Source organism: Papio anubis, chromosome 4, assembly GCF_008728515.1.
Source record: "Papio anubis isolate 15944 chromosome 4, Panubis1.0, whole genome shotgun sequence".
Classification (NCBI taxonomy): Eukaryota; Metazoa; Chordata; class Mammalia; order Primates; family Cercopithecidae; genus Papio; species Papio anubis.
Genome location: NC_044979.1, coordinates 149,179,714 through 149,196,903, shown reverse-complemented (window position 1 = coordinate 149,196,903; position 17,190 = coordinate 149,179,714). Strand labels below are relative to the sequence as shown.

Here is a 17,190-nt window from a genome sequence, read left to right as displayed (position 1 = left end):
CGCCCCTTCTCCGGCTTTACGGCTCCGCCTGGGTGAGGGGGCGCGGCCGGCGCCGGGAGCGCGCGCCGGGGGCGAGGCGAGGCCGCAGGGCCACGCCCCCAGCGGACGTGGGGAACCGCCCACCGCACGGCTCCCTCGCCTGCCGTAGGGCTGGGTGGTGGGAGAGTGGATGAGAGTAAGAAAGATGAATGCAGAAAGGGCCTTAACCTTTAGCTCCTGGGGTGGCTTCCTTTTTTTCTGGCACATTAATTGATTTTGGATTTATTCAGTCAACATTTTAAATACAATGACTGTAGAGATTATTTAAATTGTAATAACTTCATTGCAGAAGCTCCCAGGCGAATGCAGGGAGATTCATTTCTTTGTGTCCGAAGAAAAAAGGAACAAATCACGAAGATATTAAATTATAAATAATTTTTGAAAGAATCGATGTTTGCATGGATGTGGATACAACAAAAAACTAGAATTAAAGTTTATTTTCCTAGAAAGTGCTCCCTAGATGAGTTTTTGAAACTGGTCACAGAGGTTTTAAGCGGACTCCAAAAGGAACTTGAGAAAGCGAATACCAAGGGATATACTGGTGAGACTGAGCAAGTTTTGTGTCTAAGCCAGTTTTTGAGAATGGCAGCTGGGGCTGTGCTTTGTTTCAGGGCTATACTTTGTATATGGTGTACCAGGCTAGAGGCTTAGTTCTTTCTTGGGGATAATTTTGTTTTTAATAAAAGTCTTTAGAACAATAAAATTACAAGAAAGGAGAGAGAAACCTTAGAATCTCAGTACTTTGATAAATCAACTGCCAACTGTTAACTTGGTTTCCTTTCTGAAGCTACCATACGTCTACATAGGACCTTGAGATCATCCCATGAATATCATATAGGTAATCAAAACATTATTTGACCTTTAGTTTCGCATCGTGATAAAATTTCATTTTGAATTGAGGAAGCATGCTTTTATCTGGTCGATGGACCAACAAAAGTCATCTTTTCTAATGAAAAGGTACACATTTTAGGAAATCCTAATTTCTAATTGATCTCTGACATTACATAGTTTTATTACTTTGAACAAGTGATTTCTCTTTGGAATTCGGATTCTGTTTCTTAAGGAATGGATTGGACTAAATATAGTTACTTCATTTAATAGGTATTTTCTGAATGCTTAATTCATGGAAAACAAAGGTAAATATAAAAATCTGACCTCCTAAAGCTTATATTGTGGGAAAGACAGCCTTTCTACCCTCACAAATATAATATAAATGCTAGTGACTTCAGTAGTTACCTTCAACTGATATAAGTCCTGTCTCCATTTTTTTTTCCTTTTTCTTTGCTTATCATCAGTATAGTTGTGGTACAGTAAGAAGGAGTTAAGGAAACACTCATATTGTAGGCAAATAAATGTATGTTGATCAAATAAATGGATACTTGCAAGTCTCTGTTATGTGTAGACCTCTCGATTTGTTAGTATTCATTTGCTTCATAAATCTTATCAAACCAACAGATTTCTTCCTTAAATTCACCTCAGACATTTCTTATATGGGAGCTGTATCTTCAGGTTTCACTTTAAACCACTGCATGTATATGAGTGTGTATGCTACAAACCTCTAACTACACTTGTAATTAATGTTCATATTATATTGTTCTATTGAAATTTGCATCCTTATTTGTCTACAAATGTGCATAATTTTGGTGTTCTAATATCCTCTTCTAGCTGTACATAAGTTTATAGTGCTTATAATTCTAGAGTACTTAGTTAATATTATGAACTCTGAAAGTCAGCTCCTGTAGTTAGCAATTTTTTCAGAATATGATCTCAATATATCATTTTTCTAATGTAAGCATACTGTGTTTCTTAACTCATATTGAATGCATGCATGGTAATAAATCTAGTAGTAGGTTAAAAATAATTCACTTCACTTTCAGTATTTACTGGACCGTTAGTCATATATCAGGTTTTAATGGGTTAAATACATGTAACACTCTATAAAGAGCTAGCCTTTCTTCATTTATATCAGGATGTCTGATGTCCCTAACTGAATAAACATATAATAAATGAAAATATATGTATATGTACATGTATACCTCTGTATGTCTATATATGTATAATTAGAGCTTCTTTATCTTCTTTTGCCCAGCCAACTCTTTTTTTTTTTCTTTTATTTTGAGATGGAGTTTTGCTCTTGTCGCTCAGGCTGGAGTGCAATGCCGCAATCTCAGCTCACTGCAACCTCTGCCTCCCAGGTTCAAGTGATTCTCCTGCCTCAGCCTCCAAGTAGCTGTAATTACAGACAGGTGTGTGCCACCATGTCCAGCTAATTTTTGTATTTTTAGTGGAGACAGGGTTTCACCATGTTGGCCAGACTGGTCTCAAACTCCTGACCTCAGGTTATCTACCTGCCTTGGCCTCCCAAAGTGCTGGGATTACAGGCGTGAGCCACCGTGCCCGGCCTTGCCCAGTCAACTCTTACTCTCTCTTGTAGTTAAGCCCAGGCAACATGTCCTGCAATGCTTCTCTGAACTCTGCCTTCCAAATTAGCTGGCCACTCCACTTGTGTGGTTCCATAGTTCCCTAGGTACACTTCTGTCATGTCCTTCTCACCAGGAGCTAGTATAAATATTCCTCAGTACCTAGGACGATCTCTGATACACCTGTGGGTGTATAATAAATAGCTGTTGAAATAATTAAGATTAAATAAATGAACGTCTTTACTTTGTATCCCCAACAACAAAGTCTGTGCCTGGAAATCAATAGGTACTTAATAAAAGCATAAATGAATGAACAACTGAAATGGAACAACTGAATGAACAAATGAATGAACAACTGAAATGGAAGGGAGGGAGGGAGGGAGGGAAGGAAGTTGGCCAATTACTATTAAGGGATTTTATTGGATGCTTTTTTAAATTGAACTCACTTTTGTCTTCACTTTTTTAAACCCTTATTTTGTCTTTATTCTGATTTTTTCCTAACCATCTTTTTGTCAAGTAAATACAGTTTTTAAATTGTTTTACATGTATTAGATGTTTATTGTAAATAAATATTTTTAAAACTTAAGGAAATAAAGTAAAAATACTGACAGATTTATCATGCAGAGATAACTATTTCAGAGGAAAACCTTCCAGACTTTGAAATATATATCACACTTTAGGAAAATAAACCACGCTGTATAATACTGTTTTTCAGCTTGCCCTCTGCCCTCTAAAACTGTAATGAGGCCTTTTACACCAATAAATACTGATCTATCTGTATCATTAGTTTTAATCCATAGTAGATACCTAATTAGACTAATCTCTCATTGTTAGATTTTATATTGCTTTCATTTTTTGACTGTTATTGGAATGGTGAGATGAACGTCTTTGCTCATATATTTGTGCACATGTGGGCCATTTGCCACATATAAGGACCTTGGATGTGTCTGTAGGAAAGTGTCTTGGATTTCTGTAGGAAGTATCTTTGATGCTTAATTGCTGAATCAAAGGGTAAGACTGTTAAACATTTCGACACACTGACAAATTAATAAAAGGTTGTGACAAAATATATTGTGATAAACGGTGATTTTCCATCTCAATAAACACTAATTAACTTACTTGTAAAGTGCTTGAAGAACGCCTGGTGCATAGGACTCAATAAATTTTAAATCTTCATCGTCATCATCACATCATCATCATGAACATCCCCTTTGAGTTAATGTTTATTGTGAGTGTGTATGTAAGCTACTTACAATCATTTTTTATATCCAAGGAGGACTAAACAAGTGCTTAAATAGATTTATGTCTTACTAAACTATTGGAATTTTGTAACTTTGTCATCCCCTAATATTTTACTGTTTAAGGCAATAAACGTTAATAACCTCATCTTTCTCATATTAGCAGTATGTAAAATACATGATAATGAAGAAGCATAATTTTAAATTTTGAAACTCTGTATTATACTGCCTGATATGCCAGTATTTTTCAGTATGAACTCTTTAGAATTGTAAAGATGAAAGTAAATGTGCAAGACTCATAATGCTGCGTCAAAAGCACAAAATAAAAAGGAAATTATAAGTGACGGAGGAAAGATTTGTATTTTAATTTATTAAGTAAAACTTGTTAGGAAAAATTTGTTTTAGGAGGTACGACACATTATCTTTCTTCCCATATTCTGAAATGATGTGGCTTATTTACATCTTTGTTAGAGAGGTGCAACTCGTACAGCTAAGCGCTGTGGAAGGACCTAGATTAGTTTTGGTCTCCAAACAAATTGTAGTGGTGGTATTGTTTTAAAAATGGAAATTTTTAAATGATGGAATTTCCTCAGCAGTTAAATTTTCGTGATTTTTTTTAAACTAATACCTCATTTTGTTTGTGAATTTTCTCAAATACTTCCCCAGACCTCAGATTAGTTTATGCAGATTTATGACATATAAAAAACACTTCTGTTCTTACTGTGCTTTTGGAGCTTTAGAGAAACTTGAATTTTTGAAAAATGAATTTAATTTTTAAACTTGTAATTTACGTACTTAGAACAACTCCCAATTTTTCTTGCTTACTAAAAGTCCACTGCTGGTAAGAAAAGAAGATAATTATGTAAACACGTAAAAAGAAAATGCACGCTAATTTTAAAATGGTCATCATATTAAAGACTTTTTTTAATATAATTTTCACCTTTTAGCCTCAAGTGATGAGCCAAAATTTTGAATTTTAAAATAGCTTCTGCTTTGGGGATGTAAAATAACATAAATATGAAAAGCTCATATTTTATACTTGACAGAGCTTGGTGGATATGGATTTCATTACTGATTTATGGTATATAAAGATATCTTAGTTTGTAATCAAAGTGAATATAAACCACAACTTTTTCTGACTCTTTCCATTTCTAGCATTTTCTAACATCACATTTGCATATTTTTCCTGACCGCTTCTGAAATCCTGAGGTTAAAAGGATACAGAAAGATGTAATTAGATTTATCATTCCCTTAAATTCAACTTGTGTAGCTGAAGGTTTGTTTGTGACTTATTACAGAGCCTGTGACTTAAAAATCCTTCCCACAACCACAAGCTAAAATGGGAGAAAACAAACTACCTCACCTTTTCAACCAAGAGGGAGGAGCAAAAATCAGTGAACTTTTACAGTAGAACCTGCCAGCCTGTGACGATCCTACCAAAAAGAAACCTCAGTGAGTTACGGAATTTCCTTTTTGGTGAATTGAGTGCTGCTTTTGCTTTTCTCAGATTCCAAATGAGAGTATATATTTTTCTTTGTTTGATGTGCTGGGTAAAGTCTGGTAAGATATTAATAATTTGATTTATCTTTAAAAATTGCATATAAAATAGTGTGGTCTATATTCTGGGATAAAGAATGTTATGATATAATGGGATAAAAATATGCTATGATTATTGGTACTAATTATAACAAACATTACTATCAAGAAAACTTCTGTGTGTGTGTGCATGTGTTTGTTTAATAAGTTGACATTTTGCATTTTATTTACTTGCCAGATAATTAGTAACTAGAAAACCTTTTTTTAAAAAAAAGATGTAACTAGAGACTAAATAGAAATACTCAAGAGAAAAAAAATTCGGTAATGGAGAAATTAATTCGGTATTTAAAATTATGCCTTAAATATCTTGTTTCAATTTTATTTGTTTCACTAGCTCTACTTTTGAAGAAAATTCTTACTTGGATAAATTATTGATTGCAAAACAAAATAAACATATACTACAACTTTTGCTCTCATTCAGTATGACAAAAAACAAAGCTGTTTTATGGTAATAAGGTAGAACTTTATTCTGGTTTATTGGTGTATAGTAATAAAGTTTATCAATATTAAGACTCATTTTCTACTTTATGATAAAGTAGAATTACTTGTTCAACTTGATAATTTGTTCTGCTTTATGGTAATAACAGTGACAAATTTAAAATTGAAGATGAATAGTTTTCCATAGGGGTTTTATGAGAGCAGATTATTTCCTTTATGTTTTAAATTTATTTGAAATTTGTTAATGCATACTTGAATAACTTTAAAAATTAACTAGAAATTAACGTTATTTCTTATGTTTTTAATTGGCTATTTGAGATAACCATAAATTCTGGAAATATTTGAATTTTATATTTAAATATAGAATCTAAATAATACTGATATGCAGTTTATAATTTATATTATTACTCTGAAGTTTCTTGATAGGGATTTTATGTTATTATAATGTATAATAGTGGCATCTTAAGTTGAAAGCCAGAGAAATTTGAAGTCTAGGCCCCTAATCTTATGTGTCATTTTTAATACAGTTATAAACATTTTAATATCATAGTTTACATTAAAAACTTACTTGGCAGACTTTCTGATATTATTGTTCTGATTAGTATTTAGTCAGTTGCCTACATTTTCAGTTGGGAAAATTCAAACATAATTGCTTTGTATGTTTCTGTCTGCTAATTCTTGTATGATGATGATTAAAATACAATAGTAGAACTTTTAGATATTAACAGTAGTAAATAGAAAATAAGCGATTTAAAAAGTTTACTGATCCTCAAATTCATTTTTACCCCATGTAGACTCTATGCTTTCTCTCCTTTTCCTTGAATCTCTACTTCATTAAAAAATTTTGTTGATTTTCAGTAGTTTATTTCATACAAGTGTGTGTTCTTTATTACACATGCTCCTTTCTTCTCCACTAGAGATTCTGATATATACCTCCAGGAGGGCATGTTTCCTGTTTCTCAACATGAAAACCATTGATTACATCTGCCTTTAATAAAGAAATGACATTCCAAAGAGCAAATTAGTCAGGGGTTTTTAAAAATTGTAAGTAGAATGAAATGAAATGGAGAATGGCGTGAACCCGGGAGGCGGAGCTTGCAGTGAGCTGAGATCCGGCCACTGCACTCCAGCCTGGGCGACAGAGCGAGACTCCGTCTCAAAAAAAAAAAAAAAAAAAAAACTTTATATAAATATACAGTACATCTGTGTATCTACATATTCAAATTATAGGCATATATGCATATTTATTCTTAGTACAGTTGCCAACTTATTGTAACTATTTACATTGAAATTTTTGTTGTTGCTATTATTATATTGCAAGGGTCAGAAATTCTTTTTTTCTTTGGACGGGGTCTCATTCTGTCACCCAGGCTGGAGTATAGTGTGAAGGTCATGGCTCACTACAGCCTCGACCTCCTAGTTTCAAGCAATCCTCTGGCTTCAGCCTCCAGGGTAGCTAGGGCTACAGGCACACACCACCACGCCTGCTAATTTTGTAATTTTTGGAGAGACAGCATTTCACTATATTACCCAGGCTGGTCTCCAACTCTTGGTCTCAAGTGATCTGCCCGTCTCAGCCTCCCAAAGTGCTGGGATTATAGGCGTGAGCCACGGAGCTGTCCAGGAAATATTTTTGTAAATGACCAGATAGTAAATATTTTAGGTTTTGTGGGCCATACAATCTCTTTTGCATCTACTCAGCTTTGTCACCAAAGCAAGAAAGCAGCAGTAGATAATGCATAAACAAGTAAATGTGCATGTGTGCTAATACAACTTTATTTATGGACACTCACATTTGAATTTGTTGTAACTTTCATGTCACCAAATATTATAATTTTTATTTTCTCCCAACCATTTAAACATGTAAAACACATTCTTAGCTTGTCAACCAGACCTGACCACAGGACATAGTTTCCCACTCCTGTGTGCTTTGAAAGAGATGTTAAAGACAGATTAATTCAGGTTTCTCATTTCGCAGTCGAGGAAAGTGAAATGCAGAATAAAATGGAGTTATTTTTGTAAAGTCACACAACTTGGAGTATGTGGTAAAAATGCAAATTCTTATCCATAGGCTGGAGGTGAAGCCCAAGATTAGCAATTCTACTAAGCTCTCAGGTGATGCCCATGGGTACGCAGACCACCTTCTATAAGGAAGTTATAGAACCTTAGAAGCCTGTTTGTAGGGCAGTAATCTTTCTAGAACCCATGGGATCCTGAGCTGACTGCCTCAACAAAATCATTATTTTTCTCTAAATTGTGTCAGTATTTTTCTGGTATGATCTGTGGTTAATTTTTCTTGACTTACTAAAATCAGATGCCCTCAAGGAATTTTAATTTATTGTACCACAATCTCTTTAAACAAGGATCATGTGAAAGAACATGAAATTTGGAACTAAAAGACCCAGTTTCATGTCCTGGTGGCATGTTATCTTGTGCCAAGTCACTTAACCTCTATGAACCTGTTTCCTCATTTCTAAATGCAGTTAATACCTGTAATACTATCTCACTCTATCGTGAAGCTCGAAGAAGGTAATATGAATGTTGATTTGGTCACGTAGAAAGCAATATAAATTAGGTTAGAATAATCCACTGTGTTTTCTTCCATGTTCATTTTCTCTTTAATTCTTTTAGATAATTTCCAGATATAAGACTTCTCCATGTGTGGTTCATGAACTACCATATGAGAATTCTCTGGGTTACCCACTTAAAGAGTACCAATATATCTACCAAATCAGAATTTCTGGGGATGGCCCCAGGAAATTACATTCTGAAAATTCTGCTGTTCCCAGTCATTTTTTTTTTTTACATCCGTTTTTAAAATCATTCTTGAGAATTCCTGGTATAAAGACTTGTTAGACACCCTACTTTATTTTGCTTGTGTAGTCCGATTCATTTTCAACAGCTTTCCTAACATTTGCATAAATGAGTTGCTGACTGAATATCTTGTTTTTTCATTAAAAATTAATCAACATAATTGTGCCTATTATTTCTAGAGTACATAGTAATATTTTGATAGATATAATGCATAGAGATCATATCCAAGTAATTAGTGTATTGATATCTCACACAGTTATTTCTTTGTGCTGGGAACACTCAGTATCCTCCTAGCTGTTTGAAACTATATATAATTGTTAACTATAGTCATTCTACGTGATGTAGAACACTAGAACTTATTTCTCCTATCTAACTATAATTTTGCATTCTTTTTAAATGTGTGTTTTTGATTGGTTCATGACTACATAATTAATGATATATTTGCCTTTTATTTTGCTTTCTGCCACTAGCGTTCAGGGATTTTAACGTTTTACCTACAGTGTTGTGTCTTAACTGGCTCTATGGCCATAGAAGCCACTGTCTTTGTAGCATCAAGTGGGTCAATTGTTTCGTGCTTCGAATTCTGCTGGCCCAAAAGGGTCTTCCTTCTTATTACAGATGAATAAACAGAGAGCTAGTGAACTTCTGATAGGGTCTTATTTATGTTACTCAAATGTTTACATAATAACTTGTGCCAAAAATATAGTGCTCATGCTTTTCAGTTGTCACCCAGAAATGTCCTGTGGCTTCTAGTTGTATGCCTGAGATCATTTAATCTCTTTTAACTTCACTTTCTTCATATATAAAATGAAGAAAAGAATAGGAAATATAAAACAACACTGGACTTGCCATGAAGTGATAGCTAAATATAAACTATTATCATATGGTTAATATTGTTGTTGTTCACAAATCCATGTTTTTCCAGAAATGAGGAAAGAGAAGGAAGGAGGTTTTCATGTAGGAATTTTGGGATGAGAATGGGGGTTTAGATTATCAGAAAAAAAGGGTTAAATCTTTCTAAGATGTATAGGGATTGTAGCTTTTTATGACTAAGTTTTAAGGCTCTCTGTTCTTGACTTGAGTCAGCAAAACTAGTGGTTTTTTTGTTCATTTTGATTACAAACTAAATTCTTTATACACCATAAAATCAATAATGAAAACACTGAAAATTGCAAGACAAACTTGTCTCAGCAGCTTGCCCAGCGTGAAAAAGCATTTGAAATCAAAGAATGTTGCAGTAACAGGAGATCATTTCTTTCAACTCCTTCCATTTAAACATGAGAAAACTGAGGCTCAGAGATGAGAGGTAAAATAACTTGCTCAGAGTCACAAGAGATTTTTGAGAGAGGCTAGAGGTACTTGAGTCAGCTGTTCACGTGCAGGGCACTATGCCTGCCTCTGGACTGTCTGTTTTAATCTCCTTGCTCTCAATTTCACAGGCATTGTAACTGTAATGGAAATATGTTTCAGAGAGAATGCTGGACAACCTACAATGACTATTTATAACTTCCCCATGTGTCTTTGGTATTTTTAACATTTTTGCTGCTTCTATAATTTGAAACCTAACAAGATTTTCAGTATTACTTCTCAGCTTACCTCTCCGTTGAGGTTACTGCTAGAGTCATTATCTTCCTACATCTTTGGAAATAAAGTACTATATTATGTACCTGCTAGTGAATTTTGAATCACAATAGAGTTACTTAGTCTATTTCTCAGATCCTCAATTTGTTAATTTTTCAAACAGGTACAAAAATTAATACTAATCTTTCTGTTTTAGATATATTCAGTTTTTTGCTGATACCATTCATTTTGCAATTTTTATTTTTATTTTTATTTTTATTTTTTTTTTGAGATGGAGTCTCGCTGTGTCTCCCAGGCTGGAGTGCAGTGGCCTGATCTCGGCTCACTGCAAGCTCCGCCTCCCGGGTTCACGCCATTCTCCCGCCTCAGCCTCCCAAGTAGCTGGGACTACAGGCGCCCGCCACCACGCCCAGCTAGTTTTTTGTATTTTTAGTAGAGACGGGGTTTCACCATGTTAGCCAGGATAGTCTCGATCTCCTGACCTCATGATCCACCCGCCTCGGCCTCCCAAAGTGCTGGGATTACAGGCTTGAGCCACCGCGCCCGGCCGGCAATTTTTATTTTTAATTAACTGAAGTCTATTAAATCTATTTTCTCTCATTAAAAAACTAAGAAATGAATATTTTAGATATAGAAAACTAAAAAATATTAAAATAGAGACAATAGAAATCACGCAGAGAAATACAGATAGAGAACACAATTTAATCAGCATCACTGCAAACTACATTTGTGTTGGTTAATATCTTACCCAATAAATATGTATGTGTGTGGGGGGGTGTGTGTGTACAAATATATGCATGTGTTTACAGTATATTATATATATGCTATATCATGGATGAAATGAGTATTATATAAATATGGGCTGTATATATAGAAATAGATATTCATATGGTTAGTGTGTATGGTTTTCATTATCTTCTTATTGTATTTCATTTTACATAATACATGTTTTCTGATGTTATCTTTAGTTTTCAGAAACAATTTCTTAAATGCTGTATAGTCCCCATCTTAGAAATACATGATAATTTATTTTTCCAGTCTCTAATTTCCATGGATTTAATTGAATCCTAAATATTCTGTATTGAAATGTTGCGATATACATTGATGTTAGTAGTCAATGAGTATAAAGGTAAAAATGATATGGTAATTTTACTTTAATTAAAATTTATTGATTTTTTAAGGAGACTAAGCTTATGTTAATACATTTATGAGCTCTCTGAACATTTTTAGAAAATGTCAGTTTATATCCCTCACCTGGTATTCTTTTTCTTTTTTCTCATTTACAGTTTTGTATATATATATTAGTTCCTTTCCTACTTTATATTGAAAACACTTCCATAGTTCATTTTTTGTCTTTTGTGTAGTTTATAGTGTTTCTTTATGTACAGATGTTTTAAATGTATGTGCTATGAAACCTATTGGCTTCATGGTTTCTTCCTTTGTTTTTATGCTGAAAAATTATTCTTCAATCTGATATCATATATATATTAACTGTATCCTTTGTCTAGCTTGTATAATTTTACTTTTACATGGAATACTTTAATATAACTAGAATCAAATAATTATCCTAACATTTTTTATTTAAAAATCCATCACCTTTGACTGCTTTTAATTGCCATAATTATTTTAGCTAAAATGGTATATTTCTGGGTGTCCCCATTCTATTTCATTAAACTGTCTATCAATTTTTGGTTCTGTTTCACAGGCCTCTTTTTAATTTGTTTATTATGTAAACATAATTTTAATCATGGTCCTATTATCTTCAAAATATCATTTATTTTTCTTATACACTTTCTGCCTCTCCTTATAGTATTGAGACGTTATTTTAGAATTGCACTGCACATATACATTAATTTGAGCAGAACTTACTTCATGATATTAATGCTTATATTCAATCATGATGTATTTCAGTACTGTATTTTTAAAAATTTCTTTTTTCATTTTTTCCTTTTTTCTCTTTTCCTCTTCTTTCTGTTTTCTTTTCCTTCTTTTCTCTCTCTCCTCCCCAATCTTTCCACATCTTTTTTTTTAAAAAAACTAGTTAATTTGCAAATCATAGGAACCTAGTTTAAACCAGTTTAAACCCACTCACCCTTCAAAAAATAGGAATTTATTATATCATATAACTGAAAAATTTTGAATTAAATACTACATTTATTTATACCACTGCACGTATTAAGCCTAGCATCCATTAGCTATTCTTCCTGGTGCTGTCGCTCCCCCTAACCCCCATGAACAGGGCCCAGTGTGTGTTGTTCTCCCCCATGTGTCCATGTGATCTCAGCGTTTAGCCCCCACTTAAAAGTGAGAACATGTGGCATTTGGTTTTCTGTTTCTGTGTTAATTTGCTAAGGATAATGGCCTTTAGCTCCATTCATGTCCCTGCGAAGGCTATGATCTCATTCATTTTTAAGGCTGCATAGTATTCCATGGTGTATGTGTACCACATTTTCTTTATCCAGTCTATCACTGATGGGCGTTTAGGTTGATTCAATGTCTTTGCAACTGTGAATCGTGCTGCAGTGAACATGTGTTTTTTTAATAGAATGATTTATATCCCTTTGGGTATATACCCAGTAATCGGATTGCTAAGCTGAATAGTTGTTCTGTTTTTTAGCTCTTTGAGGAATTGCCACACTGTCTTCCACAATGGTTGAACTAATTTATGTTCCCACTGATAGCATGTAAGTGTTCCTTTTTCTCCACAACCTTGTCAGTGTCTGTTATTTTTTGACTTTTTAACAGCCATTCTGAATGGTGTGAGATGATATCTCATTTGGTTTTGATTGACATTTATCTACTCATCAGCGATGCTGAGTTTTTTTTTTTTCATGTAATTGTTAGCCACATGTATGTCTTCTTTTGAAAAGTGCTCATGTCATTTGCCCACTTTTTAATGGAGTTGTTAGTTTTTATTCTTGTAAATTTGTTTAAGTTCCTTATAGATTCTGGATATTAGACCTTTGTCAGATGCATAGTTTGCAGAAATTTTCTCCCATTCTGTAGGTTGTTTAGTCTGTTGATAGTTACTTTTGCTGTGCAGAAGCTCTTTAGTTTAATTAGATCCCACTTGTTAATTTTTGTTTTAGTTGCAGTTGCCTTTGGTGTTTTTGTCATTAAATCTTAGCCTGTGTCTGTGTTCTGAATGGCATTGCCTGAGTTGTCTTTCAGGGTTTTTGTAGTGTTGGGTTTTACATTTTATGTTTTTAATCCCACTTCAGTTAATTTTTGTATATGATGTAAGGAAGGAGTCCAGTTTCAATCTTCTTTATAAGGCTAATCAGTTATCCCAGCACCACTTATTCAATAGGGAATCCTTTCCCATCGTTTTTGGCAGGTTTGTTGAAGATCAGATAGTTGTAGGTGTGCAGCATTATGTCTGGGTTCTCTACTCTGTTCCATTGGTTTATGTGTCTGTTTTTGTACTAGGATCATGCTGTTTTGGTTACTGTAGCCCTGTAGTATAGTTTGAAGTCAGGTAGTGTGATGCCTCCAGCTTTGTTCTTTGTGCTTAGGATTGCCTTGGCTATTTGGGCCCTTTTTTGGTTCCATGTGAATATTAAAATAATTTTTTTCTTGTTCTGTGAGTAATCTCAATGGTAGTTTAATAGTAATAGCATTGAATCTATAAATTGCTTTAGGCAGTATTATCATTTTAATGATACTGATTCTTTCTATCCATAAGCATGGTATGTTTCTCTATTTTTTGTGTGTGTCATCTCTGATTTATCTGAGCAGTGTTTTGTTGTTTTCCTAGTAGAGATCTTTCACTACCCTAGTTAGGTGTATTCCTAGGTATTTTATTCTTTTTGTGGCAATTGTGAATGAGAGTTAATTCCTGATTTGGCTCAAGGCTTGACTTTGTTGGTGTATAGGAATACTAGTGATTTTTGCATATTGATTATGTATCCTGAGACTTTGCTGAAGTTCTTCTTTATCAATTTAAGAGGCATTTGGGCAGAGACTATACGGTTTTCTAGAGATAGGATCATGTTGTCTGCAAACAGCAGTAGTTCGACTTCCTCTCTCCCTATTTAGATGCCTTTTATTTCTTTCAAATCTTGCCTGATTGCCTGGGTCAGGACTTCCAATACTATGTTGAATAGGAATGGTGAGAAAGGGTATCCTTTTCTTGGCTGTTTTCAAGGGGAATGCTTTCAGCTTTTATCCATTTAGTATGATGTTGGCTATGGGTTTGTCATATATGGCTCTTATTATCTTGAGGCATGTTCCTTCAATACATAGTTTATTGAGAGTTTTTAGCATGGAGCAATGTTGAATTTTATTGAAGGCCTTTTCTGCATCTATTGAGATAATCATGTGGTTTTTGTCTTTAGTTCTGTTTATGTGATGAGTCACATTTATTGATTTGTGTATGTTGAACCAACCTTGCATCCCAGGGATGAAGCCTACTTGATCATGGTGGATAAGCTTGTTGATGTGCTGCTGGATTCGGTTTGCCAGTATTTGTTGAGGATTTTTGCATTGATACTCATCAAGGATATTGGCCTGAAGTTTTTTGTGTTGTTGTTAAATCTCTGCCAGATTTTGGTATCAGGATGATGATGGCCTCATAGAATGAGTTAGGGAGGAGTCCCTCCTCCTCATTTTTTCAGGAATAGTTTCAGTAGGAATGGTACCAGCTCTTCTTTGTACATCTAGTAGAATTCATCTGTGAATGCATCTGGTCCCAGGCTTTTCCCAGGTTTTTTTCTTTTTTTGGTTGGTAGGCTGTTTATTACTTCCTAAATTTCAGAGCTCATCATTGGTATGTTCAGGGATACCAGTTCTTCCTGACGTCTGTCTTGGGAGCATGTATTTGTCCAGGAATTTATCAATTTCTTTTAGATTTTCTGGTTAAAATGCATAGAAGTGTCTATAATATTCTCTGATGATTGTGTTTCTGTGGGTTAAGTAGTAATATCACCCTTATTGTTACTGATTCTGTTTATGTGACTCTTCTTTTCTTCTTTATTAGTCTAGCCAGCAGGCTATTTATTGTATTAATTTTTTCCAGAAAACCATCTCCTTGATTCATTGATCTCTTGAATAGTATTTCATTTCTCAGTCTCCTTCAGTTCAGCTCTGATTTTGGTTATTTGTTGTCTTCTGCTAGTTTGTAATTTGTTTGCTCGTGGTTCCCTAGTTATTTTAGTTGTGATGTTAGATTGTTAACTTGAGATCTTTCTAACTTTTTGATGTGGTCATTTAGTGTTATCAATTTCTCTCTTATCACTGCCCTAGCTGTATCCCAAAGATTCTGGTATGTTGCATCTTTTTTCTCATTAGTTTCAAATAATTTCTCGAAACGTTAATTTTACCCAGGATTCACTTAGGAGTAGGTTATTCTATTTCATGTAATTATATCATTTTGAGTGAATCTCTTAGTCTTAATTTCTAATTTGATTACACTGTGGTATGAGAGACTTTTTGTTATGATTTCATTTCTTTTGCTTTGCTGAGGAGTGTTTTACTTTCAATTGTGTGTCTGATTTTAGAGTATTTGCCATGTGGCCTTGAGAAAAATGTATATTCTATTGTTTTATGTGGAGCTATCAGGTCCATTTGATCCAGTGCTGAGTTCTGGTACTGGATATCTTTATTAATTTTCTGTCTCAGTAATGTATCTCATATTGTCAGTGGATTGTTGAAGTCCCCATTATTATTGTGTGGGATTCTAAGTCCCTTGGAAGGTCTCTGAGAAAGAGCATGCTTTACAAACCTGGGTGGGTGCTCCTGTGTTGGGTACATACATATTTAGGGCAGGTAGATTTTCTTGTTGAATGGAACCCTCTATGATTATGTAATGTCTTTGTCTTTTTTGATCTTTGTTGATTTAAAATCTGTTTTGTCAGAAACTAGAATTGCAACCCCTGGTTTTTTTTCTGTTTTATATTTGCTTGGTAGATTCTTCTCCACCCCTTTTTTTTTGAGCCCATGTTTGTCACTGTATGTGAGATGGGTTTTTTGAAGACAGCATACAAATGGGTCTTGGCACTTTATCCAGTTTGCCACCCTGTGTCTTTTAATTGAGGCATTTAACCCATTGACATGTAAGGTTAGTATGGATATATGTGGATTCGATCCTGTCATCATGATATTAGCTCGTTACTTTGCAGACTTGTTTATGTGGTTGCTTTATAGTGTCAGCAGTCTGTGTACTTCAGTATATTTTTGTAATGACTAGTAGTGATCTTTCCTTTCCCTATCTAGTGCTTTATTCCAGAGCTCTTGTAAGGCAGGTCTGGTGGTAACAAATTCCCTCAGCATTTGCTTGTCTGAAAAAGATCTTATATCTCTTTTGCTTATGAAGCTTAGTTTGCCCAGATACGAAATTCTAGCCTGGAATTTCTTTTCTTTAAGAATCTTGAATATTGGCTCCCAATCTCTTCTGGCTTGTAGGGTTTCCGCTGAAAGGTCTTCTGTTAGTCTGATGGCTCCCCTTTGTAGATGACCTGGTTTTTCTCTCTTGCTGCCTTTAACATTTTTCTTTCACTTCAACCTTGTAGAATCTGATGATTATGTGTCTTGGGGATGATCTTCTTTTAAAGTATCTTACTGGGGTTCTTTGCATTTCCTGAATTTGAATGTTGGCCTCTCTAGGTAGGTTGGGGAAATTCTTCTGGATGATATCCTAAAATATATTTTCCAATTTTGTTCTATTCTCCCCATCTCTTTCAGGTACACCAATGAGTCATAGATTTATTTGGTATCTTTACATGATCCCATATTTCTCTGAGATTCTTCCTTTTCATTCTTTTTTCTCTACTCTTGTCTGTCTTATTTCAGAAAGGCAGTCTTCTAGCCCTGAGATTCTTTCCTTTGCTTGGTCTATTCTGCTGTTAATACCTGTGATTGCATTCTGAAATTCAATCACAAGTAGTGTGTTTTTCAGTTCTAGCCAGTCAGTTACATTATCATCTATATTGGCTATTTTGTCTGTCAGCACCCGCAACATTTTATCATGATATTTAGCTTCCTACTTTTCAAATCGTAATGCTACATTAGAATATTAAAAAATAATACATAGTGTGATAGCAGACACTTTTTATACTTTCTTAATT

General features: G+C 34.3%; 1 protein-coding gene across 4 annotated transcripts in view; it reads left to right on the top strand.

Moving 5' to 3' along the window:
- The first annotated feature begins 5,161 nt into the window (after window positions 1-5,161).
- Window positions 5,162-17,190, top strand: part of LIPI (lipase I) — a 115,997-nt gene continuing 103,968 nt past the window's right edge. The window contains exon 1 of one of the 4 annotated variants that reach the window (XM_031665663.1): window positions 5,162-5,257. In XM_031665663.1, coding sequence (XP_031521523.1) covers window positions 5,212-5,257 — 46 coding nt within the window. In that variant the 5' untranslated portion in view covers window positions 5,162-5,211. Of the gene's footprint in view, window positions 5,258-9,169; window positions 9,313-17,190 lie in introns of those variants that run through there. The other 3 variants (XM_031665665.1, XM_031665664.1, XM_031665666.1) reach the window with 3 other exon arrangements.